General features: G+C 35.0%; 1 protein-coding gene across 1 annotated transcript; it reads right to left on the bottom strand.

Moving 5' to 3' along the window:
• Positions 1–4203: 4203 nt before the first annotated feature.
• PI15 (peptidase inhibitor 15) lies at positions 4204–24192 on the bottom strand. Its single transcript, XM_015813226.1, has 6 exons — positions 24069–24192; positions 23287–23606; positions 8780–8898; positions 8455–8587; positions 8225–8340; positions 4204–7553 (listed from the first exon to the last, which is right to left on the bottom strand). The coding sequence occupies exons 2-6, from the start codon at positions 23557–23559 to the stop codon at positions 7418–7420; spliced, it is 777 nt and encodes a 258-aa protein (XP_015668712.1). The 5' UTR covers positions 23560–23606; positions 24069–24192; the 3' UTR covers positions 4204–7417.
• Positions 24193–26540: the final 2348 nt, after the last annotated feature.

Raw genomic sequence — 26540 nt, 5'->3', positions numbered from 1 at the left:
AACCTCCAGGCACTGAGAAAGGGCAGCCACAGCATCACTTAGATCACAGGGGATGGAGATGTAAAGCTTTGTATCATCAGCATACTGAAATGTAGTCTATGAAAGATTATATCTTTTAATAAAATGTTTGTCAGAAAAAATGTTATCCAAACTCTTTATTTCAAGCTAAGACAGAATCAATAGACTGAGTCTGGATGAATGGGATTCAACCTGTCTTATGTGACCAAGACTGAATGATTAGATTCATAGCTTGCTGGTGTTCCATAATATGTCAGGCCCTCCATCGTTGGCCTGGCACATTGCTGGGTACCTGCTATCCAAGGGGAAGGGAAAGGCATTTTGAGGCAATCCACACCTGTGCATCTAATGGTGAGAAATGGGGAAGGGGAAGTTACAAGAGAAGAAAACCAGATCACCAAACCGACTTGTACCAGGATCTTCAAGGCTGTTTGCCTTTGAGAATGGAATGTTACAAGTTTCACACCTCAGAGTTTCTCAAAACATCATACCAGCATCACGTTGGCTGTCCAGGGGACTGGTCATGGGGATAGGGGTTGGGAGTTGGAAAGAATAGCTTTGTACTTTGAACGGGAACACCAAATTCCACCTGACTTTACTGAAATTAGTTTCTTTCAGTAAATGTTCCTTTGCTTTAACTAAATGGAATCGATGAGTTTTACTTTCCTGAGAGAGCGAATGGGGGCATGTCTGACATAATAATAATTCCATCTGCACTAATGTATTTGGTTGTACATTGGTTCCTCTTGGAGATGATCAAAAATGCAGTTGCTGCAAAATATGCTAATAGAAGCTTCAATTGAGAAATTAAGCCAGTTTTATTTTAGTTTCAGTAACTTCAAGTTAATTGTCAAGTCTATTTGAAGCATCCATTTTGAGTCATTTATACCAATGGAACATCCATAAGAGTCCACAAATTCCCTAAAACAGGGAACTAGTTTGATAGTCATTGAGTTTTTCTTCATTCTGAATCTCAGATGGAAACTATTATGCAGAAGTTCTTCTCTTCGGTGGTTTCATGAAACATTTCCCCAAGTGTTGTTAATCTGAGGTAAAGTTTTGATTACTCCAGCATATGGACTATTTGATCCCTTTGATCTTGCCTAATAAATGTATTGCCCTAATGTAAATTCTAAAAATGTTTAATGTTGTTTAGATTATGCAACCCATTTGCCTGCTTCCTTGGATGGTGTTTCAAGTGATACAGCTTAAGACTATGTTAACTAAGATAGTACCTTTTGCTTGGATATAATTAGATTTACAGTTTTTCTCAAAGTATCATCTGTCATGAACTTACTACACAGTAAAATTTTGAATTAATTTTAGCTTGTTAATTCATATGAAGACTATTCAAGTACATGGAGTCTTTTCCTAATAGTAACTGTTTCCATTTAACTAATGCATAGAAGGAACCATTTATTGCTGAATTGTGAAATGGGACTGGTTTGTATAATCAAAAAACATCCCTCCCCCAGTTAGTTATTCTTCACATTACCATTAGTGATGAATATTTGATCATTACTGTGTTGGCTTCTTTCAAAATTATGTCATCTATATGAAAACAAGTACTATACTAGAGTTGTTCAGTATGATTATATGCAATCAGGCAAATGATAACAATTCTAAAACAAGCAGATTTTTTTTCAAACTAGATTTATTACTTTAGGGGGAAAGGTCAAATTCCCAGCAAGTCAGTGCTATGCTGGCTTTCGTCAGTGGGTCCTAATGCATAAGTAGTGTTTTTGGCTGAGAAGTATCAAGGAAAAAGTGATAAAATAACTGAGGATTATTTAGTTTCTTGTTAGCATTAATATTGTTAGAACCTGCCAGGACTTCTTACTTATGAAGCAAAGCACTACTTTATATATTTATTTCTAGGATCAGATTTTCCTCTTACCAAATACTTTTAAGGTGTCATATAATAATGGTACTAAGAAAAACAATAAAATCAAATAACAAGCAAAATAGTCAATTAAAATAATTTAAAATAGCATTGAAACAATACCAAAAAAACACAGACTTAAAAAGAAAATCTAAAAATGTCACATGCATAAAATTACTTTGAATAATAACATAGTAACTGTAATTATCAAAGGACTAAGAAAAATAAAAAGTCTTTGCCAGGCTCCCAAAAGGTAACAAAGGATGGTTCTTTCTTGGGCAGGTATAATGGGAAATGCTGCTAAAGTTTTTTAAAGGACTCAGGATCATGCACACATACTAATTTTTATATTTAGAATTATATAATATTGTCCCAGTGGGAATCAATTCCAAGTTTTGATAAAGAGAGAGGAAAAAAAGAATGCTTACTTTCACAAATCTGACAGTTTGGTGGTTTTTTTTATTTAAACATATATTCTCAAACAAAATTATGGTTGTATTACCACAGGAATAGTGTAATACTAATCGCAATCTGAAATATAGCTATAATGATATGAAAAAGTAAATTTACCTGTTATGACACCTATGCCAGACAATGAACTATAATTTCAGACAAACAAACCACAAAAATAAGCCAAATATAGAAGAAAAATTGTTTTATTTTACAAATACATTAATTGCTGATTCCACATAATAACAATATCATGTTACAAGTTGGAACGTTGGCCTCACAATCTTTTCGACATTAGCTATTTTCACATATAACACTAAACTATGATTTAGCAATGGGCAAATGAGCCTATGTCTTCTGCATTCTTCAAATTATGTATCTCATTGTTTTGCACAAGAGGGCTTCTCATTCCTTTCTCGTAAATGGACAATAGTAAGAGGCATAGACACATTTATTTCATTTTAATTAATCATAATGCATAAATATTAGTTTTACTATGATTTGTCAAAGAAAGACAATTTCAGGTTGTTCAGATAAAATAAACTGTTAATTTTAATTAACAGTTCAAAGTGATCAATTGTAGCCAGCTGAAAATGGAAGAAAATGCATCTTCTCTCCTCCTTATAGCTATTCTAGATCTGGGTAGCACAGGAAAAAGCAAAATTAGGCGAGGAATAGCAGGATTAGGCATGGAATACTAAACAATGAAATAATCCAGCTTTCCTTAACTGATTCTCTTAAGAAGTGTTGGCCTACTTCTTCTATAAATCCTCAAGCTGCATGGATAATGGGAAATGCTATGCAACACAAATGAAGCCACCAAGTTAAAGAGGATAATTTACACTTACTTTTCTAATAATATAAAGAGTGGAATATAATATATCACTAGTAAATTTCCACTAGCTTAACAAGATTTTATTTCCTCCTTCCCACACTAACTGGCCTGCTCTTTAAATCTTCTTCAATAGGATAGAAGAACATGGAGGGAGAGTTTAGAGCAGTGTTTCTCAATCTTGGCAACTGTACAATGCCTGGACTTCAATTTCCAGAATTCCAGAGCCAGCCATACTGGCTGGGAATTCTGAAAGTTGAAGTCCAGAGAGCTTAAACTTGCAAGATTGAGAAACACTGGTTTAGAGGAAGGACTAGCCTACCTCTTCTTCAACTGAAAACTCATCCCACTAAGGCAGGGGTGTCAAACTTGCAGCTTGCGGGCCAGAGACATCACGTGCAGGCCATGCCCACACTGGCTCCGCAAAGGCAAAAAATATCACGATATGTCACGATACATCATGTGATGTGATCGACTTTGACACCCGTGCACTAAGGGAATCAAAGCACTGTGTTCCAACCAGAAAGGGGAAAAAAGTGAGATTAACCTTTTTGCAGCAGCAACAGCAACAATTACCTAATGTGTTAACACTTAAGTTGCATTAGTGTGCTAATAAAGCTTGCTTATATAGCAGCAAACTATATTGTTTTTCCACAGTATGTATATATGCAATCAAAATCATTCAGAGCTTTCTGATGGCTGGATTTCTGTGATATATATATATTTACAAATGTGTATCTATTAGATCCACAAGTTACTTTTAAAACTTAAATTTCATATATTTTGATATATTACTTCATGAGTTCAGACTTCATGAGTAAAATATCTTAGATTGCCGCATTCCAAGGAACATACTGGAAAGCTATTTGCAAGGGTTCCTTGGTGCTGTATTGGTGCAGCATTTTCTATCTGTGGTGAAATATATGGAGGTTTGATTTCTTGGCAACTTGTTTAATGAAGTTTTGTTTCTATTTTTGACTTTGGGTTATGCTTTGAATTCAGTGCCCATCCATTCTTTTTTAATTATTATTGTAAATTCTCACTGTATCTTTGTATTTAAGCTCATTGCAACCAAGACTCTTACAGTTTTGTATAAACATGTTGAAATTACCCTCTGTAATGTCCACTATCTTTAAACAATTGATTTATAACCATATCAATGAGTGTTTTAATCAAAAGATCAATGTCATAATCTTAGATCACTATTGTAGGTCAGCTCTGCTGTTGTTGTTAAACCACCTAAATTTCATTAAAGCCAGTTGCCTGATTTGGAGTAACTGAAATGTACAAGATAATTGATAAAATAATGTAGCACCTTAGTTATATAATATAGCACCAGCTTCAGAGTTAAATTGGTGTGACAATATGCCAACACATTTTGGTCTAGTGGTTAAGGCACCAAACCAGGAGACTGTGAGTTCTGCCTTAAACATAAAATCCAATTGACTGACTTTGCCCAATCACCCTGTTTCATCCCCGCACATCAGGCTCAGGTACAAACCATTCTGTCAATTCCTGTTACAACCAGTGGATCAACATTCCAAATTGGGACTCTGTATATTTGCTGAAAAAAATAGTGACTGGGTGGTTGGTGCTTCAGATATCTGCCATAGGATTGTCCAAGGCCACAGTAAATCAATCTATCTATCTATCTATCTATCTATCTATCTATCTATCTATCTATCTATCTATCTATCTATCTATCTATCTATCTATCTATTTTACACAGATACATACTGTAGCTTCAGGCTGAGCTACTTGATCAAGCACCCATTGATACTACTGGCTATGTGAGAAAATGAGCATTTTTCAGCTTTCCTTTTATGTAAACTGGCGGTTTTCAAACTTTGTAAACTCAAAGAATATTTTCCACATCAATTTGTTTACCAAAGAGCCCAGATGTGTCTGCCAGACAACATATACATCTGCCAAAAGTTGATAAATATGGCTCATCATCCAGACATGCTAGGCTTTGCCATTCCTACAAACTAGATCTATGTACCTTAAAATATAACCAAGATATATTTTACAACTCAGATGAAGAGCAGTAATAGTTGACAGTAATCAAATTCCTTCCTGAAATGCTGTCTTTTCATTACTATTTTTTTTCACTGAGAAATCCTAAACTTCTAGGAAATATGGTTTAACCATCTTTGGCAAAAACCAATAGAGCTGATAAATATTATGTGATTTTGGGTTAACCATGCAGGTAATTTAATAACATCATTATATAATTAAGATAGAAAAGTCAGTTCCTCAACCAGTGCACCAAAAGTCTTTTAGGTCTATGAAGAAAGTTCCTGCTGCCTGCTTTAAGAAGCTGCTCGTATGAAATAGCTTATGTTGTACTTGTTTTAATTAACAGTGTGTTTATAATAGATAGGTAGATGAACCATAGTTTCTCTGAAAACAATGAAAAAAAATGGGCATTGTTTTCAATAGAGCCAGGATTTTGCCCTAGATTAGCACCATTTCTGCATGCTATAAAAAGTCCTATGCAGCAGTTTGATAGTAAAGTTTTCTGGTCTGAGTTATTAAAAGATAATATTCTATAGAATCAGGTTATTTATATCAATGTAGAAGAATAATTATCGCTAAAATCTAAATGCATGTATATTCTTTGTAATAGCTTCAGCTGCAATACAGAATCAGGTATGTACAATTCAGAAAGCACACTATACTACTTCTGAAAGTGATTACACTTTAAATATCACTCATTAAATATATAGCATTTTTTTGCTCACCACTCCTTCTAGTACCTAGAAAGGATTATAACCTATTCCGCAAACTAAAATCATACTGGACCCAAAGAGTTTTTTTCCCTATGGCAGAATGAGTCCCTCGCTACATTGACAGTGATGAGAGGTCAACAGGTTACTTGTAATGTTTACTTGTAATGTTACAGAACTATTTCTTGAGTATCTTTTTGCCAATGAATTATGGAATATAGTTAGTGGAACAGCATGTACCCCATAGAAGTTCAGTTGTATAATTGCTATCCAGTAACTATTTTAGTGCTGGGGAAATTCTTGGTTACCATAAAGCAAACTACTGTAATATTCTTTCTCCATTAAGAAGCAAGATATTTGACTCTAAATTAATGTTTAGCTTATATATGGATAGAAGAGTGCCTTCTTATTACAGTCCGGCCTGTGTTGAATATCCAGGTAATAATAAACCTGATGCTGTTTAAAATATATCTAACTTTATCAAAATTAAACAGTTCAATTTCTGATATTATTGCACATCCTCTAATGAACCTGGGATCCACATTAGCATGGCAGCACCCATCTGCTCCACTCTACCTGCAAAGAATATCATTGATAGGAGTCAAGTAGTTCACAATGCAAAACTCCAGGAACAGCAGTGGCCTCAAGTATCACAAACAGGAAGAAGAGTGTATGTGACCATCAGATGATAGCCAAATTGCTTTGACTTTCGTGTCCAAGTTAGGACTTTGTTTAACTATAGCAACATAACTAAGTATATTTCTAAGCAGAAAACTAAAGTTAATCTACAGAATTTTGCCACAATTGCACATATATTTTTAATAAAGGAAAAGGAAAAAGTTTCCTTTACTTTTTTTGCTACTAAATACAAGACTAAAGCTGTACAAATATACACCATTATAATCTCAGTATTGTTTTTTCTTCTGTTAAATTTTCTGGAAAACTTTGTGTTCTTTTATAAAATTGCACTTGGTTGGGTATATTTTTCAAAAATATCATAACGTTGCTCATTCTAAATAGTGGCACAAAGAAATATCCCATATTGATATTCTACCAATTTGAGTTACTTAAACTTTTCAATTTGTAGCTAGGATATATTTTGTTTTCTGATTTTTGTAAAACACATACATATGCACACAAGTAAGCTCAAAGGATTAGATATAATAATTTAGAGTTCATTTTGTGCCCAGGCCTATAAATATAAAATATTTGAAGATACATTCTTTTAAGGCCTTTAAGGGACTAAACTTAATCACTTTAATTCCTATTCCAATTTTCTTTGTCTTTGTTGCTTAAGGCACATTATTAATCTGTAGCTATCAGTGGTCCACTGTCACTTAAACAGAAATATTTAAATATACATTATATCTCTAAAAACTAATGTTCATATTATTACATAAAGTCCATAATAATATTAATGAATCAATACATTATATATACAATATATGCAAACGTCAATATACAAGATTTTGTTACACATGCATTTCATTAAAACAATTGTACCATTTATTTAAACCAATATAAGTAGTTTGATGTCACTCCGGGAAAGCAAAGATTGTTAGTGCATGATCCTCCATAACTGGGAGGGCAAGCAGAACATGGCACCCCAACCTTATATGGTGCTTCTCCTATCCAATTTCCCCTAAGGAGGAAAAAACAAATAATATACTTAGTATGCTGAATATTTCATAATATTCTTTATTGAATAACATAAAATATACTTTTTCCCTTTGTTACCTGCATAGCAGTCTATCGTACAATTGCTCTTAGGTGCAGAATCTACCTTTATTCAAGATGAATTCACTTAGATTTTAGCCCCAATTCCTATGGATATAGGACTGGATATTTATGGGTAGAACCAGAAAAATCTCATAAGAAGACAAGTTACAATACAAATAGACTGAGACAGACTCCTCCTATGTTTAACTCATTTAAGGTAAATAAAATTCGGAGGTTGCAGATTGTTTATAACCGAATCACATGTTCTTAAAATTCAATGCTTTTTGCTAGCAATTTTCAAATACATGCCAAATATTTGCTGCTGATAATTCTTTGCCCCTTTTGCTATTGTCATTTAAAAACATGATATGAGGTTTAGCAACAGGGTATTCTTATATTTCTTTGATAGATGGAATTATAACTGCCCTGATTTACTTTTACGGAATACCAACATATCCAAAGTTACATGTATAACCTATGGATAACATAACTTTATAGCATATAACCTGAATGAATTAGAAAATGAGTTACAATGATGGCTTGTGTGCTGAGACAATATGCAACAATAGATGAAATGAAAATAGAGAAACTTACTTTGGGGCATAGTTGCATACCAGATAAATAACTCGGCTCCAAACAGCCCCCCAGACATTCATATTAGGGCAAGTGTGGATTGCACAACCTATTCTGTTGGAAGTGGCCCAAACCATCTAAAGGAATAGTAAGATTTATTTGTTAAAAGTCCAGCCTGAAAATAACACACTTATCACATAGACGTAAGCTTTGAACTGAAGAATGATACAGGAAAACTGAACCAATATCACCTGGGTATAATGTGTGCACATTGGTCCGTAGCATCTCATTGGACACCTTGGATTGCAGTCCTGAGGATATGGAAAGGCATAATCTTTCACTTCTTCATACCAGGGTTGCACCAGCTGGAGAATGGATCGATATCTGAGCAAAATTAAAATAAGAAAAAAATGATATTTTTGAATGTTCAGTATTACTAATGTGCCTAAGTCATATATTATATATAGACATATATATTGTTTATTTTCTGAAAATTACTTCATTCTCATAAAATTGCAGGATAAAAGATGCTTGAAAATTAATGGCTTGAAACAAATATATATTAAATTTAATTACCTTCCAGTCCGTACAGATAAATTTTGTCCCAGAAATCTCAACAAGTAAGAAGGGCCATGGTCCCAAATGCAAGTAGCTGCCCAAGCTTCTGCAGATTTAGCTAGATTATCATCCCACACCTGGCAAAATATAATATTTTTATTTATCCTAAATACTGAAAAGGAGTTCAGAAATATCAATTGGATTGAACAATATAATGATCAAATTATACTATTGAAGACCTGGTGGCGGACCACCCCAAAACCTAGTTAGTCAATTCTTCCATGTTTCTTTGTCCAGCGTGATGAACTGATCAAACATTATGAAGATGAATTGGCTGAGCTTCAATCCTAGGCAATTTATTAGAAAGTTACACTTTTGAAAAGACTGTTTATTCAATTTTATTCCATCCATTTTTCAAACGACACACAAGCTGCATACCCCTCCGTATGAAGGCAACTGACTAGTCCAATTCATACCAGAAACATGGATATTGAGTGTTTTGTGCCTCTTCCAGTTTCTCCACATCAGCAACATTAACTTCAAATAAACTTAAATGAAGACCTCTTTACATTGAGCACAAACACACAACTTCTGTTAACAAGTAGTCTTTCTTCCAAGCATTAGCATAGTATCCTAACAATCCTTTAGTGACTTAAGAAATTTCTAAACAAACATGGATTTTGAAGATTCTGCATTTCTATCAATCTTGTAGTAATGGTGAAAAAGAATTGGATACTTGAAGCCTAAGAAACTTGGAGAAAGATCTATGATATTATGGAGGTATTAAACAGGACAGCAATGTATCTGCCCTGACTGTTTGCCCTGAAGAATCCTCATAGGAAGCATTAAAATGTCTAGTGTAGTTCTTGAAATGAACACTGTTGCTCCTTATGCTTCATTCTGAAATGTTCCCTGTTAGGTATCAGCAGTCAGCTGCTCCAGGAAATGGGTCAGTGGGCCAGGATCATTTTTTTTATTTGAACCATCATTCTTCCTGATTCACAGTCCCACTTATGGCAAACATGTTACAAAAAAGAATTTGTATGGAGACTATTTGGGCTTAAATTGATTTGGAAATATTCAAAAAGTTTGCAATAATTACTCCTGATTCTTTTACTACTGTTCCTATTTTACATAGAGAAAACCAAAATTCAGAAATAAATGTTCACAGCCACCCAATGAATGTTTGTGCATGATGCTAATATAATTGGTTCTCCATCTCCTTTGCTATATATGCCAATTTTTAATAGGTCTTGTCTGTTCTACTCAATTTATTGTTTTTTTCATGTAGATCACTGTATTTAATGAGCTAAACCCAGCAAAATATAAATTATTTCCCCAATAAAATTTTTGCAAAATAAAGTTTAATTTGATTTTTGAGGAAAACCATTTTTTGAAATGACTTTACTAAAGAACCCTTCAGATCAAAGCAAGTTAAAGTGCTACACTTTAAATAAAATTTAATCTGAGAGCAATAGTTTGAACTTAAATTACACTTAAATCTATTAATTTTATATTTAAATGCTTTTAAACTTAATTTAAATGTGGTCAAAATGTTTCCTAGGCAGGTTTGAAAGAAGGAAAATGAATAAATAATAAATAATTATAAAGAAACTAAATTTGCCAACTGATTATTTATGTATGAGATCTCTGGCTTTATTAGTTGAAATTTCACATTAATCGAATTAAGAAATGCAGACATTATCATCCAGATGAAGGGGTCTCCTTAAGCCATAGAGTTCAATACCTGCCCAGAGCAAAAATCCTACTTAAAAGATCCCAAAAGACAGCTGGAATCTGCTTCAACCCATCCAGGGAAGGGGACCTATCTCTTCTCTGAGTAATTCTTTCCATTGTCAATATTTTTTTCTAATTTGTAGACAGAATCTATCTTTGTGCAATATGAATTCATGTGTCTGTACTCATCACTGTTAAAAAGACAGAACAAATTGTTCTGTGTGATATCCCTTCAAGTATTTGAAAAGTGCTGTTATATCATTCATTGATTCATTCATTCATTCATTCATTCATTCATTCATTCATTCATTCATTCATTTATTAGTTCCTGCCTTTATTATTTTTATAAATAACTTTTATAAATAACAAGGCAGCAAATATATCCAACACACCTTCCTCCTCCTATTTTCCTTACAACAATCCCATGAGATGAGTTGGGCTGAGAGAGAATGACTGGCCCAAAATCACCCAAATGGCTTTCATGCCTAAGGCAGGAATAGAACTCATTGCCCCCTGGTTTTTAGCCTTTTGCCTTAACAATTAGACCAAACTGGCTTCCTTAATCTCTGTCACAGTGAAACATACTCTACCCCTTCATAGTTTCTAATTCTCTGATCATCCGTGTTTTCCAACACTCAATCTATTTTCAGAATCCTTAAATTGTGATATCTACAAATCAGCACAGTACTTAATACAGATTTTTACCAATGCATGATAAAAAGGAAACATTTCTTGTGCTAGAAGCACTGTACTAACATTTGCTCATCTAACTCTTGTATTACATGTTGATTTCTGCATGAGACTATAAAGACATAGACCGTAATGAAGTGAATATCTAATTCACTAAAATTGACACTCTTTCTCCTGCTGCACCTGAGGGTCCTCAGGATTAAATCCAATTTTCACAATTAGTTAGTTTACCTATTCTTTATGGCTGACAGGTATCTACCCGATGAACTATTTTTTTGCACTTAGTCTTTTCAATATATACTGTGGTTGTAGTAAAAATAAAAGAGATTCCAAAGGCCTGGAATCCGTTGTTATGATAAATACTTTCTAGATAATTCAGAATGAAGACAAAAAAAAAGTTGAGGGTGTTTTTTCTGAGTAAACCGAAAACAATTTTTAGAAATTCAAAAGTTGTTGACATGTATCAACAACTAAATCTTCAATCTGTCAGAATTTCTTCAGACTATATTTTTAGACAAAATTTTTATCATACAAAATCAGTACATGTCAGTCAATAACTCAGCCTAAAACATCATATTCTTTTGTATCAAATGTGCAGGTGAATTAAGAGCATCATTAGAAGAAATTAAATACAACTCACTGTTGAACTGTGCATTCCTTGGTGCTCTCTGTGTTTGTTTGGTTGTTTGCTTGCAGATCTTTCATTACCTGACTAAATAACATTATCAGTGCTAGAGAGTGTAGGGAGTGTGGGTTTGCTTTCTGTTGTAGCCTGCCCTGCCACTGTTTGTGTGGCTTTCTCCTTGGTAGTTCCTTGTTTTCTGCTTGATTGTTCGTCTTCTAATTTGTCTCCTTGATAGTTCCTTGATTACAGTATTGTTTGTGCCCTTGACTGTTTGTCCAGTGTTAATTCCTACTTATCTGGGTTTGGCTGCTGGGGAGAAGGTGTTCTGGCCTTTTTGTTTCCTTCTCAGTTTCTATATTGTCCCTTTTGCATGGTATGTAAATGTAGTTTATCTCTGCATTTCTATTGATGGTTGAGTAGCAGAAATGCTGATTATTTTACATACTTTTATATAAAGTTTGAATTCTTACTTTAATAAATATATCATCTCATAATGTGGAGATTTTCTCCATTTAATACTGAGAGATTAGTGGAAAACTGACTGTATTAAAGTAATAACATATGCGTAATTCTGATGCTTGTATTTTGCGAGAGACCTCACAGAATTTATTTTGGAATTACCAATTTTTAAAACAGGTTCCACCAACAAATGTGCATGTGGTACATATTCAACAAATCAAACCATTTTTAGAAGAACTGGGGGTAGGGGAAAAGCAATGATTCCAAGGCCATTCGAAAATAAACATTTCTTCTTTTTAAAATTGTACTGGAAGCACTTTGTACTAAAAGGATAATTTCCAGTGCCTATTCCTCAAATTGGTCTGTGATATTTCATTATTAACACATTTCTTGGCTTGAGTGACTTTAATATTTGGATCTGTTCTTGCACAAAAAGCCACTATGTGGATTGTATTATTTGGTTTATGTATGTCAAGGGAGTGGGTGAAGAAATCCTTTTTAAAAAACGGAATTGTCTACACATTTACAGATGTTGATAAATTATTAAAACTTTACAGGGACAAGTCTGATTTTTAAAAATATAGCTAAACATTTACATAGATTCTACCCTTGTATATTGAAGAAGCGACTAGTTCTTGATACACGTATACATGCTCATGCTTACTTTGGAAACTATTTTTCTAAAGATCTGGCTCAAAATAAAGACAGAATAAATATAAGATTCTCACCATGATCTTGTTTTGTTTCTTGGCTGTGATTGTTAACTGAGGTCTGTTCTGAGATCCTATTTTCCTTAAGAAAAGACCAGCTTGAACAAATCAGCATCTGTCTAATCTAGCATTTGCTTCACCTTTTTTTCACTGTGCAGAATTTATGCTCTTTTATTATTGTATTTTACTTTCTCCTAGATTATTTTCATTTTTTGTTTTAGTAGTAGTAAGTTTATGTATCATTTACCTTTTACCAAGTGGGGTATGAGAAAAATAAGAACTCCAAATAGAGTGGGTGAAACATGCCTGGGAAATCAGTGTGAGGTGTTCCAAGCTAAATTCCTTTTTTTAAAAAAAAGTACTTGAAAATTACTTCTAAGTTGCACCAATGCAAACTTTCAAATAAGTAGGTTGACAGATTTTTATTCAAAGTAAGCAGTGTTTGTAAGAAATAATGGCACCTTTTTCTGAATGCAGTGAAGCTGATTGTTAGAAGTTTAGCTAAGAATAAGCAATTAACTTACTAGTATGTTCCATTTACTCTTATTGAATATGGTGCTATAAAAATGATGGATGAAGTACTCAATGTTTTTGAATTACACTAGGACTCAGAGAATGGAGCAGGCTATATGTGTGAATAAATCATATTCATCAACAACAGCTGCTGGAAACATTTAGCACTATGGGGATCAAATAGTAAAACTAAGGATCTTTTCACCCGCATCATTTATCTATTGTCCAAAATGTGTAATTGGACTGATCAGCAATGGTTTAATTTGATATGAAGGCAGGGCTTTAGGTCACTGAAATGCAAGGCTTCTTCTTGTCTCAATTCCCTTCCCCATCATGCAGTTATATATAAAAGAAAGACTTCCATTAAAAAAAATCAGCCTCTGTCTTTTTGGGGTCCTCATACTAACGTTGTACCACTCAAAGCTAATTTAGGCTGAAAATTAAAACCTAAAGTATGTCTGTTCCTTCTCTAGCAAATGAAAATAATCTCTTCTGGTTCAACTTGTAGTAGATATCTAAAATACAGAGCCATCATAATTAACAGCTTTAACAGCTTTGTACACCATTATTTTGAAACAGATTGAAGCTGGAGACCAACCTTATCTAAATTATCTAATAATTAAGATATGCACTGAAGTGCTTCTTTTTAGCTACTCTCAGCTTTCAAACATGTGCAGTAGTATACACATATTATGTCTTTTATGCTTGCCTTTTTGAAAACTAAATATATATATGGTGGTGTTTTAATGAGAACTGCCCAACAGGAACATCCTAGAGGAGATAACAAAAAGTCAAGATGGTGACCATGACTACATAATTAAAGCACATTTAAAAGGGGAAGGGCTTCAGTTATGCAGCCACAGTTGCATAATTGGTTCAACTTTTCCGAACCTTCCAGAGGATGCCTGTGCTATCCACATAAAAACTGTATCTGATTATCTTGCAGATGAATAGTTACAATGTGCTCTATAGGTGTCTGAAAACCATTGGGAAGCTATGTCAAGAGTAGAGCAGTACAAGCAATGATGGGAAATCACACTGTTCCCATAAACACCCATGCTTCAAGTGCTACACAGATTACTAATTGGCTTCCAGGTGCAGTTCAAGGTACTGGGGTCTGCTCCTATGGTTTCTGTTCAGAATTTGACAGAATTAGCATCTAGTAGGATCCAGGAAGTGGACCTGAGCTCTGGAATAGCATTTCTCTGACCACTCCCATCTTAGCTGCCTTTAAGAGTACTAAAAACATTATTCTTCCCCTGGTCCCTGGTTTAGTTAGGTTTGATTGGCCTTTTTGGTCTCTCCTCATAGGGGAGAGAGTTTGGTTGCTGTATCCTCCCAATGACATTCCACATTGAACTTTTGGTGATTTTATTGTTTTTTATATGTCAAATGTCCCAGAGACATTTAGAGTCAGGCAGCCTAGAAATATGAGAAATAAATAAATTCATTTATTTTTTTGGGAAGTTTTATTCTGGTTTTGACTTTTTTCTTGCATTTATTTTCAAAACAAAGGTAGATATTGAACTAATGAACTGACCTTGATTTCATTTCCTACATTGAGCTACAAAAGTAGAAATAGAAAGTAATTATAGTAAAATTATGTTGTATCTGCCACTGTATCCTCTGCTGAGGAGTAAACTAAATGTGCATGGCATTTGTAAGGCTAATATTTAATGAGATGCCATTAGTCTACTAATGCACATCTACACAACAGCTCCTTTGAGTCAAATTTACTAGGAGGCTATGTTTTTTCTTTGCAAAAAGATGCAGATACCATTTACCACTGATGCCTTCTGGGGTCTTCTATCACCTTTTTAACCTAGTCCATGACTATTACCTGAGCAGTATTTATCTTCAAAGCTTGAAGGTTCATCAGGTGTTGCCATCTGCTGATACAATGTATGTTCTTAATTAACAGGACCAGGAAAGGTAGAATGCACATCCAAACAAATTGTACAGGCTCAAACTAGGATATTAAGCCTACAAATGCTATTATTGAGGGACAGTATTCTGATAGTTGTTAGTTGGAAATAGTTTTGGACACTGGTAGATTAACATCTGCCTTCAAAGAACACCCACCAGATTTTCCCCAACTCCTGCAAAGCATAAGAGTATTGAAGTTAATTGTAGTTAGATGTGCACTGATATTTCTTTAAGTCCGTACTACATAGATATGATATTTCTGTGCAATTATTACAATATGCAGTCATCTCTTTACTTCTGAAGATAAACCTGCACACAGAATCTGAATGTGCCTGAACATTTGAAAATCTTGAATAAGAAAATTGGGATGTGTTTCCTGACCATGGTCCTACCTCTGTGTTCAGGTGGAAAATCTAAAGTAGAGACTTAATTTGGATTCCCTTGAATGAGAGTAGAGCTACCAATACAACTCAGACTCCTGCTTTACCAAGAGTCCATTTCAGCAGTACTCAGGTGCATATGAATACAACAGATCGCCTTCCAGATTTAGTTCATATTCTACTTGGTGCTTTGGAGAATTGCTTGATTAACCTCACGCACTATAAGCCTGCTAGGTTTGACCCTGATCTGACTCAGAAATAAGACTGGGAAACAAAGCTTTGTGTCTTTCAGTAATTGTCATGGGAAAACCACAAATGGCTTTTAACTTTTTTTTCTTGTTATTTTTTTCACTGGCTAGGGTGAAATCTATAGACACAATATTCTTCAGAGAAAACGAAGTCAGCTCTGTCTTGGAAACAGAGTACAAAAAGTTTGGAAGTAGGGTCCATTACAAACATTTTTAAGACTATGTGCTTATACATTTTCAATTTTGGAGAAAATTAGACATTTTGAAGAATCAATCATTGACAGATCAATCTTGCCTAGTTTCAGACTGATCAGTGCCTGTAACAAAAACTGTATTTTCTTAAAATATCTTTAAAGATAATCTGTATTTTTAAATAGTTTAAAAAATATTTTTCTTATAGTTTGTGAATAGTCCTCTAGAAATTGTAGCCATTTATCTGTATTCCTTTATTAAAAATATGATAGACCATTCTAAAAGAGGTGAGAGGATTCGTAGTTAGGCTATAAAGTCTGATTTGGGAAAAATACTGAATATTTGATTTCAGATAGAATGAACTGACATGTTTAGCAAAGGACATTATATTATTCTCTAAATCACTGTGTCTAGACAGGTGTAATGATCCATTTCTTGTAACAGTGATGTTGATAGGAAGGTGGGAGATCAAATACACAAAATGGTGGTTATGAAGATCTGATACAAAAGGGGTGGACTTGGTATGATTTTTCCAGTCAAAGTAAAAATAGAAAATGCAAGGCTAGATAGTAAACAATCCATTCTGATGTATGGTAACTTCCTACCAACTCTACGTTCCTAAATCTAAGTTGATTTCAAGTGCAGTTATGGTGCACTGAAGATTTTCTTTTCAAGAAAATTTCAAATATCTTTTATGGCCTTTCCAGATATCACAACTATAAGCAAGTTCCTACCTACTGCATCTAACATTTGGTATTAACAAAATAAGTACATAATACTTTAGTGACATTTGCAAGGAATAGTTTAAACTGAATAAAAGAACCTTAAGGGGGCTCATTTCCTACTAAAGTCTGCTGAGTTTGTCTTCTTTTGTTAAGAAAATTTCTTAAAACATGTTCATGCTTCCAAAAAAACTTGAATTGATCACTTTGGCTGATTATTTTCTCATCTACATAAAGTTATGTTATTTGATTGATAAAGTTTATGATGATGAAGATGATTAGCTATTATCAATCCATTGTAGGACTAAGAATTCTTCTTGAAAGTATGGACTGCAATCTACCTGCTAGTCCAATCTAGTTTATTAGATTGATGTTGCTCAACGTCCCAGTCTAGTGCTGAAAGAGGGCAGCTAGTGAATCAGTTAGCTTCCATGACTCTGAGTCTTTCATTTCTACTCTAGCACCTTAACCACTGTACCACACTGGCTATCTGTTTGATTGATTAATAAAAATTAAATGTTTAAAATAAATAATTACAATATTGAGTTTGATTGTTCTACCTTTTCAAAGCTGTGAGCCTACATACAGTAAATAGTCCAGAAGTGCAAGTGCCATTTTTTTAAAAAAACTAAAAAGATCTGTCAGTGCTTGAGAAAAGATATAATTTGTAATCTTGTTTACATATAAAATAAAAACAGACTTAAGCTGTTGAGAAATTCATCCTCAGTTCCAGACAACATCTTGGTTTTTATCCAGGCAATTAAGTTACAAACGTCAGTGCTAGATTATGTAGCTTTAAAATGATTGGCATTATTTTAGAACTTATGCTTCTGATGTCAGTATGAGTCACTTCACTGACTAAGTGCACTATTTTTATCAATTTAAGTCTTAAAAGTAGACAGTTGATTCAGCTGCAATCTCAAGGGGTAAGACCATTCAAGGCTGAATGCCATCTCTTAGAATGACATTAGATACATGCAAATTGCATATTGTGCTATTCCCCAGATTGATATAACTATATCTGAAGTAATGAAAGACTTACTATTTTCCTAACTTCTTTGCAAAAATGTACATACGTACACATATGCAGAACCACACATTTTCTTTCTCAGATGGCATGCGGTATTGCTTTCATTTTGGGGGTTAAATTGGCATGTTAGTGTCTCAAGAAGTATTATCAGATTTAAAGTATGTTGGATCTTAATATGCTGGGCCATAATAAACTTTTCCAAATGCACTTTTCCAGATTTTTTTCCATTTCTATGCTAATGCTTTCACTTCCTTTTAAGAACTTGAAAGTAAATAGTTTCACTGACTGTGCAATCCTTTTATATGGCCTAATACAAAAGTGTGCAATCTGTGGTTCAAGGAATGTATACAGCCCTCTGTTTAATTTCCTGCATCTATTGGTCCAATTTCAAAAGCCTGTGCAATCTCTGGACAGAAGCAGTCTGTCTCTTTCCTGGCAGCTTTTTGGGGGAGCCATAGATGATGAAGAAAAGAAAGAATAGTCCAGGGAAGCTGATTCTTGCTTCCCATATTTAATTTTAGCCCTCACTACACAGGCTTTGGCCCTATCAATTGCCTCATGTTCCTGGTGATTTTTTTTTTTTTTTGCAATGCAAAGCAGCCTTGCGTGCCAGTAAAAGTAAATAAATAAATTAAAAGCTAATTCATTAAACCTGAGCTTTTATCCTTGGATTGCCACTGAACACATTACAAGAAATAAGGCATCTACGACAAGCAATAGCCAATTTGTGGACATTTTCACTATATTGAACTTCTTTTTTCCTGCAGGAACAGCTTTCCTCCTGAGATCCAGAGGGCCCCAAAACTTTTTTGGAAAGCTGTGAAGATCTGATTCTTCCCCAGTTGCTGGGCTTGGATGATAGTTGAGCCCAAAACAGGTGCAACTGTGTTGTGGGTTTATTATCACGCTTGGCTACTGTGCTATGGTTACTTTTAACTTAGTTTGTATTTGTATTTTGAGGTTACGTGTGTGCGTGTGTGTGTGTGGTTTTTATTATTTTAGGATTATGCATTTAAATGGCTGCCCATATAAATAAATAAATAAAAATTCACAGTTGCACATCACGAGCTAAGAAACAACTCCTGAATAGTTGCAAAATGTTGACTTGGTATAAGTCAGTTTCTCTAAAGGCTTGTTGTAGGAAGAGCCTTGTCCATTTTCATCATATTCATTCTATTGCTCCCGATTCTAGAGTTTATGACCATGTAGAGGGGAAGGTAAGGAAACTGAGCAAGGAGATGGAATGGGAAAAAATGCAATAGTAGAAATTCTGCTATTTCATAATGGTAACTAAATTCCTTTATTAATTTGTTCTTTCATCACAGAAAACCAAATATTAATCACTGAAATAGGCCCACACTCACCAAAAATATGAATTGCATTCCTTATTGTAAGGCTGTGCTTCTCAACCTCTCCATGCAGAATTCTGGGAGTTGAAATTCAACATCTTAAAGTTACAGAGGTTGAGAGACACTGCTGTGGAGAAAGTGCTATATATCTTATTACTTTATACATGGATTAATTGAGAGTAAACTACTATCAGTTCAAAATGTACATACAAAAGTACATTGCACATTGTACTTTTCTAGATTTTTATTCAAATATTTTTAAGGAAAACCCATTTGTATTTTTATGTTGTTAATTCCCATCTGGTCTATTATTTCCTCAAAGTTTTCATTTGTTTACTCCATATGAAAGGACCACGTTTTCACCATTGGTTTTTTACTTAGAGGTTTTGCTTGTGGAATTTTATTGTTGAAAAAAAAGATATAGTCTGAAAAAGTTAACATGAGTTAAAAATTAGTATGTAGAATCACCTGATCCAATTTAGGGAGCCAATCTGAAACATGATATGGCTCATTCTGGTTTAGGCCTTTCCAAATGTAGACCCATCTGATTCACATCCTGCATCCAAAGGAAGATTTAAACAAACCACACTTTTTGTTTAAGGATAATATGATGAAATTTGCAGAAAAATTGAGAACAAACATTTTATATTTTAGACACATTAAAGGTTAATCACCACAAAATTTACAGCAAAGATTGATACAACGAAGTATTCCCTTGCATATAATTTGGCTCTAGGTCAGGTAGAACTCTCTGCTAGTTCAAAATGTATAATCTCTGATAAAAGAGCACTTTTTCTCACATCTAATGTTTTTTTAATCTTCTAAGGCAGGGCTGTCAAACTGCCGGCCCGTGGGCCAGTTGCATCATGCAGAGGTCACGCCCACCCCAGTTCTGGCAATGTGAAAAAAGTCACGATACGTCACGTGACATGGCGAGTTTGACACCCATGCTCTGAAGTCTTACAAATTAGTTTGAAGTAGTCAAACAACTTCATATTTATATATTCATTGCCTTTGTATATCACCATAATCAAGGTTTACTCTCACAGTTTATAAGATAAATAAAAACAAACATGCAATAAAATCCTAAGAACAAGACAATAAAACAATTTAACATTACGCAATAATGGTGCCAATTCCAACTTAATAATACTAATTCAGCCTTGAATGCCAATAATACCTAAACAGAATACCTAAAAAGTGCCAAGTAAATGCCACTCAGCCCTCGGGAAGAGGGATATAAGTAGTCATTATAAAAAAACAACAAGATTTACTTCTGAGCCCTCATTTTTTTATCTCACATATGGGGGAACCTTAACCATCCCCACCTAAGAAAACCATATAGGATGGACAGTTTCCACCAGGAGGAAGTGAGGTGCTTTCAAATATATCAGGAAATGAAGTCATGACTGAAACCAGTTCCTTACCTGGACACCTAATGGAAGGTAATGTAGTGCCTGTAATATAGATTTTATCTAGTTGTGGGAACTCTTATCCACTGCATTTTTCACCAGTTGCAGTTTTTCCAAGGTGACTCCATGTAAAGCGTGTCACTACTAGAAGAGTTACTAGTGTCAGGAGCTATTGTTCCAAGTAGGAGCATAATTGGCACACTATCTGAGGCAGGCAAAGTTTTCCTGGGCCATGGAATCCCCCTGTTAATCCAGCATAGCTGAGTCTAGAACTTCCAAGTCTAGATCTGCTCTTTCAGAAGTGACATCCCATCAGAATTAAAACTGGAGCAGACAGAGCAACAGATGTTTTCTGGACCAGCAACAATGTGCTGATGTTTAGCCTGATTCATTCCATCCAGGCCCCTTTAGCAAACAGTAAAGATCTCCATGGTATGTCCAGCCCAGCTCAATATGAACTCAGGTACCATCAGTATATGGATGATATGTCATCCAAACCTCTCCTAGGAGTTTCATGTAGATATTGAAAAAGTAGTGGTAAAAGAACCAAACTCTGTGATACCCCACAGAAGGATGTCTACAGTTCAGAATATAATTTTTATATTCCAATAAAAAAGGATTTTACTGATTCTTGGTGAGGTTGATTTCAATATGCTTCACTTATTATCAAATATTAGAAAGTGACCATTATCCAAAATTGGGTAGCATACTGTATATGATAGCTGTAGACTCCAAGAAACAGGCTAGTTCTACAACATGGCAAACTTCACATATCTGTTGGATGGTTCATGTGAGATATTACTAGAACTACCACAATAGAAACAAAGTGCTGCTGGTTTGGGAAAGAACCACTCCTGTATGAGATCCACTAAGAAATAAAGGCAGATTATCCTGACCCAGTAGACTTATAACACCAAATGTCTTTTGACACCATTACCCGTATAAAAAGTCAAAATTAACTCAGTTGTCCTTTCTTGTGTTCTCCTTCCCATTTTGTTTTGGTGCTGGACCATATCCTAACAGTATCAAATATTTCTGGTGTAAATTGCACTATCATTCTACTTTACCTACAATCCTTGGAGGTTCAATCATGCCATTCATTTCCCTCCTACATTATACCCACACCTAGGCTCTATAATTCAACCTAACATTAGATTTGCAACTGTTGGGGAAATTGCCTGGTTGAAAAACTTGGTTGTGTCCTGCCATCATAAGTGGGAGTATACATTCAGAAAGAATGACACTTTGTTATTTTATTCCAGGAGTCCCTATCTTGGAAATTAGGATACTTGCTGAATAATAGAGATTTTTTTTCCCTGTCAGTTGGGTGGAGAAAGCAGTGATTGGCTCTTGATCTTCCTTGTCTATTCTTAATGTTCTGAGCACGGTAAAACTTAGATGACCACATGGCTGGTTTCAAAATAGTATGGAGCAGGGGGTCAAACTGCCGGCCTGCAGGTCGGATGCGTCATGCCAAAACCGCACCCACCCCATTGCTGGCAATGGAAAAACAGTCGTGACATGTCATGTGACGTTGGGAGTTTGACACATCTGGTGTGGAGGGATTATCAAATGATGTCATGTGGAAGTTTCAGAAGCTTTTTAAAAAATGGATGCAAGAATGTATAAATCCTTAGAGATACAATGTGAAATAGAAATTTTAACTTTAATTTTCTTATACTGTAAATTTATATGAGCAGGTCATTTTAATGCTTATGCTGTCAAATTTGATAATGGCACTATTATGGTTCAATAATCCCATCTTTTGATATTATTGAAGATTTTGCTCTGTTTTTAATTACATATAAACATTTGATACATTTGATAATTATGTAAAATAATCTTCCATGTGTATAGTATATTAAGTGACATTAAAAAATATCACAGATTTACTGTTCTAAGAAATCTAACAGAATTATAGACAAACAAGAGAGACAACAATTGGCAATAGGAAAAGTGAAAAACATGCACATTTGATTAGACTTACCAGGGCCAGATTTCAGACAGAATGGAGTTCCTCAGAAGAACTCCAAGCAATAAAAATATTTGATGCCTACTTTCACATTTTAAAATTTATGGTTCACTCATGTGCATGTTGATTGAGAAATACTATTATATGCAATGAGAATACCATGCAGGACTATAGCCTTAAAGAACTTAATTTCATTTTTCTATATAACCAGAATAATTATCACAATCAACTCTTGCTTTCATATAATACAGGATTAATCAAATACAGAATTAATCAAGCACTTTAGTACATTCAGATTATATGATCCAAAGAAGCCTGTTATAATGGTGTATTAGTTTATGCCATGGCTGCAGCATAGGCAGAGGAAGAAAAAAATGGTCTGAATTACTCAGCACATGCAAACTATTATAGAAATTTCAAAAGCTTTTGCCTTGGCTTTTTTTATGAAGAAAAAACATTATTTGGCAATGTGAAACTTAAATAGATTATACTTTTTTTTTTATTTGCAAGATCCTTCCAGGTTCATACATGAGGAAATGAATAAAGACCTGACTGCTTACCATGTATTCCATATTGGATGCAGGTGGGAACACTTTGCCTCTGACCTGATTGTGATAATCCAAAATGGTAATCATATCATTCTGTGAGATATATCGCTTTTTCCTGATTTTTGGGAAGCTTGCAGAATCCAGATGAGTTTTTAAAGCTGCTTCAACATCAGTGTAATTTTTAGTTGACAGGAATAGGTCAGAGGAATTGGGCAACACTAGTGCACTTGCTTCACAGAGAATGGTAATTAAGAGAGCCCCACTCATGGCAGAAATGACTGTCATTTTAGGATCTGTGAGTATTGTCTCCTTTAAGGCAGGAGACAGAGTATCTGTGGAAGAAAAAGAGTTAAAGAATATTATTGGGATCAGACTAAATCTTTTCTTCCAGCTGAGTTTCCCAGCAGATCTCCCAAATCGATTCATGTGTGCAGCACAAATATATGAAGTTTGCAAATAGTTAATTGAAATTCTCTGATGTCTCATGTTGCCTAGCAACAATACACACAAATTGTCCTATAAAATATGTGACCATCTTAGTACAGACCAGAACTTACAAAAAGGATTCAACACAGTATTTTCAAACTGAAAAAAAGTTTCGGATCACTGGGAGTAAGTTCTGCACTCAAACTAAAGAGACATAATCAAAAGAAAAATCAGGACAGGAGAAAGAGAGAGGGAAACAACATGGAAACCACTATCTTCCTTCTGCCACTCAACTGATTCAAGGAACATCAGATGTGTAATAATAATAATAAAAAGACATGCAACAGAAACTGAGCTCAGTGGCTTACCTCTTTGCAGAATCAAAAAGCCTAGTGTTATTATTCTTCCAAGTTAAACAGTTCTCTTCTGTGCTCTAGTGTGAACTTTGGAAAAAAAGAGTGTATCTTATTACCAACTTACAAGGAGAAAGAAAGAGGGTGGGGAAAACTGCAAGCTTTCTAGCTGCTGGCTACACGAACTGCTAACAGCTTTTATATGTTATAGTAAACTACAAAGGGCAACTCTTTTTCCAAGTCTCATGCACCCAAGGGGTGGAGTTTTGTACAGAAAACACAGTGATTGGGCTTTTACTGTAGGATATTAGGATATTGTTTCAAACACCCCTTTCACCCTGACTAGAAAAAGGCAAAATGCAACTTCCCCCCCTCCTTTGGTTTTATTTCCTTTGGCTTTCTTTTTTCATAGTTTAATTTCCTGATGTTAATAATTATGTACATGTGATAAATAATGCACACGTTTTATTTTTCAGCAATCTGGATGGAAAAATACAGGAGGCTTAAAGAAACAGAGACAATTTGTTTCAGAGTGACATTTGGAACACTGCTGTCAATTGTTTGCTTTTATTCAGGCAGCTCTGAAGCAAGAATGGAGAAAGTGATACTTTGGAAAAGATGTTTGTCACCTGAATTCATTCCTCTGAATAGCAATAGAAGCTGAATATTCTCGAAAGCAAAAAAGGCTCAGGAAAACATCTGGTCTGCATTTGCTGAAAGGGGGGGGGAATGGAATTCTTTAAGCAAGGAATGGTTCGGCCACTGATACAAAATGCAAATAGCTGAGGGCATAACTAAATAGCACCATGACAAATGGGCCATCGGCTATAAGGGGCGCCAGTGACCTAGCGCCAGCAATCCCATATCATGGATTTATAGCTTGGAGTTCCTTCAATATTACAATAGACAGAAGCAGTGCCAGGTCTGGAAGCCTGAGGTAATCTTTACAATCAGCCCCATCAAACATTCAAAAGGGGAATATGTTGTGAAGTCAATGGAATGAAGCTTCTCCCAGGAGAACTGAAGCAACAATTGGAGGGAGGCATGGATGAAAAGGCACTGGTGATTGCACAGAGACATGCTTACCACTTTGCTTGGTCATTAGCCCAACCATGCTTTAAACCAGAGAGCATTTTCAAAATGCTTACTGTGTGTAAGAGTGGTAGCTCAGACAGTTTACAGAGTGAAAATATTGGCACTTCATCTTTGAGACATATAAGCAGCCAACAATAGGTCATGTATCTCACTCTTTGCTCCATAACGCTGAATGGCTAGTTAGAAGTAGGAACTTCTTGTGGTTTGTAATGGGAGGGGGGGAGGAAATGAAAGAAATATCTATTTAGTTTCTTTGTGGGAGTAATTTTATGAATCAACCAAGTCATTAAACAAGTGGGAATGAAAGCTTAATTATTGCTTATAGCGGAAATCCACTTTGCTCACTTCACCGGTATTACCTTCAAAATTGCTTCTCACTTTCTATACCAGCATTGTAGAACAACAGAATAACAGAGTTGGAAGGGACCTTGGAGGTCTTCTAGTCCAACTCTCTGCTCAAGCAGAAAACCCTATACCATTTCAGACAAATGGTTGTTCAATCTTTTCTTAAAAACTTCCAGTGTTGGAGCATTCACAGCTTCTGGAGGCAGGTTGTTCCACTGATTAATTGTTCTGTCAGGAAATTTCTCCTTAGTTATAGGTTGCTTCTCTCTTTGGTTAGTTTCTATCCATTGCTTCTTGTCCTGCCTTCAGGTGCTTTGGAGAATAGCTTGACTCCCTCTTCTTTGTGACAGCCCCTGAGATATTGGAACACTGCTATGATGTTACCTCTAGTCGTTCCTTTCATTAAACTAGACATATCCAATTCCTGCAACTGTTCTTCACATGTTTTAGTCTTCAGTCCCCTAATCACCTTTGTTGCTCTTCTCTGCACTCTTTCTAAAGCTGCAACATTTTTTATATTGTTGTGAAAAAAACTGAATACAATATTCCAAGGATGGTCTTATCAATGGTACTAACACTTCACATGTTAATGCAGCCTAGGGCTGTGTTGGCTTTTTTTGGCAGCTGCAGCACACTGCTGGCTCACATTTAAGTGATTGTCCACTAGGACTCCAAGATCCCTCTAGCAGTTACTACTGTTGAACCAGGTATCACCTATACAAGGCCTAAGACAGAGCCTTGGGGTACCCCACTGCATACTTTCCTCCATGTACACGCAGTTCCATTAAGGACTACACATTGAGTGTGGTTGGTCAGCCAGTTATGAATCCATCTGGTATCAACTAATAACAAGCTGAATGATATGTTTTTTCAGATAATAATGGGGGACAACATAAGTAAGGTAAAAAGATTAAACAATGGCCTCCCACAAAGCTCTATAATGGCACCTACACTATTCAACATACATATTAGATATGCCAATGACAAGGGGATGCAAATTTGGATACACTGATTGTTTGGCCATAGCAGTACAAGAAAAACACATGG

Source organism: Protobothrops mucrosquamatus, unplaced genomic scaffold, assembly GCF_001527695.2.
Source record: "Protobothrops mucrosquamatus isolate PMUCROS unplaced genomic scaffold, P.Mucros_1.0 scaffold144, whole genome shotgun sequence".
NCBI lineage: Eukaryota > Metazoa > Chordata > Lepidosauria > Squamata > Viperidae > Protobothrops > Protobothrops mucrosquamatus.
This window is presented reverse-complemented; position numbering and strand designations above follow the sequence as displayed.

Bases quoted from the DNA above. Each gene is read 5' to 3' on its own strand.
- PI15 (XM_015813226.1), bottom strand. From the start codon at position 23,559: ATGACAGTCATTTCTGCCATGAGTGGGGCTCTCTTAATTACCATTCTC. The intron at 8,899-23,286 runs GTAAGCAGTCAG...ATATTTTGCCAG, and splicing joins CATCCAATATGGAATACATG to GTGTGGGATGATAATCTAGC. The intron at 8,341-8,454 runs GTGATATTGGTT...CTATTCCTTTAG, and splicing joins TGTGCACACATTATACCCAG to ATGGTTTGGGCCACTTCCAA.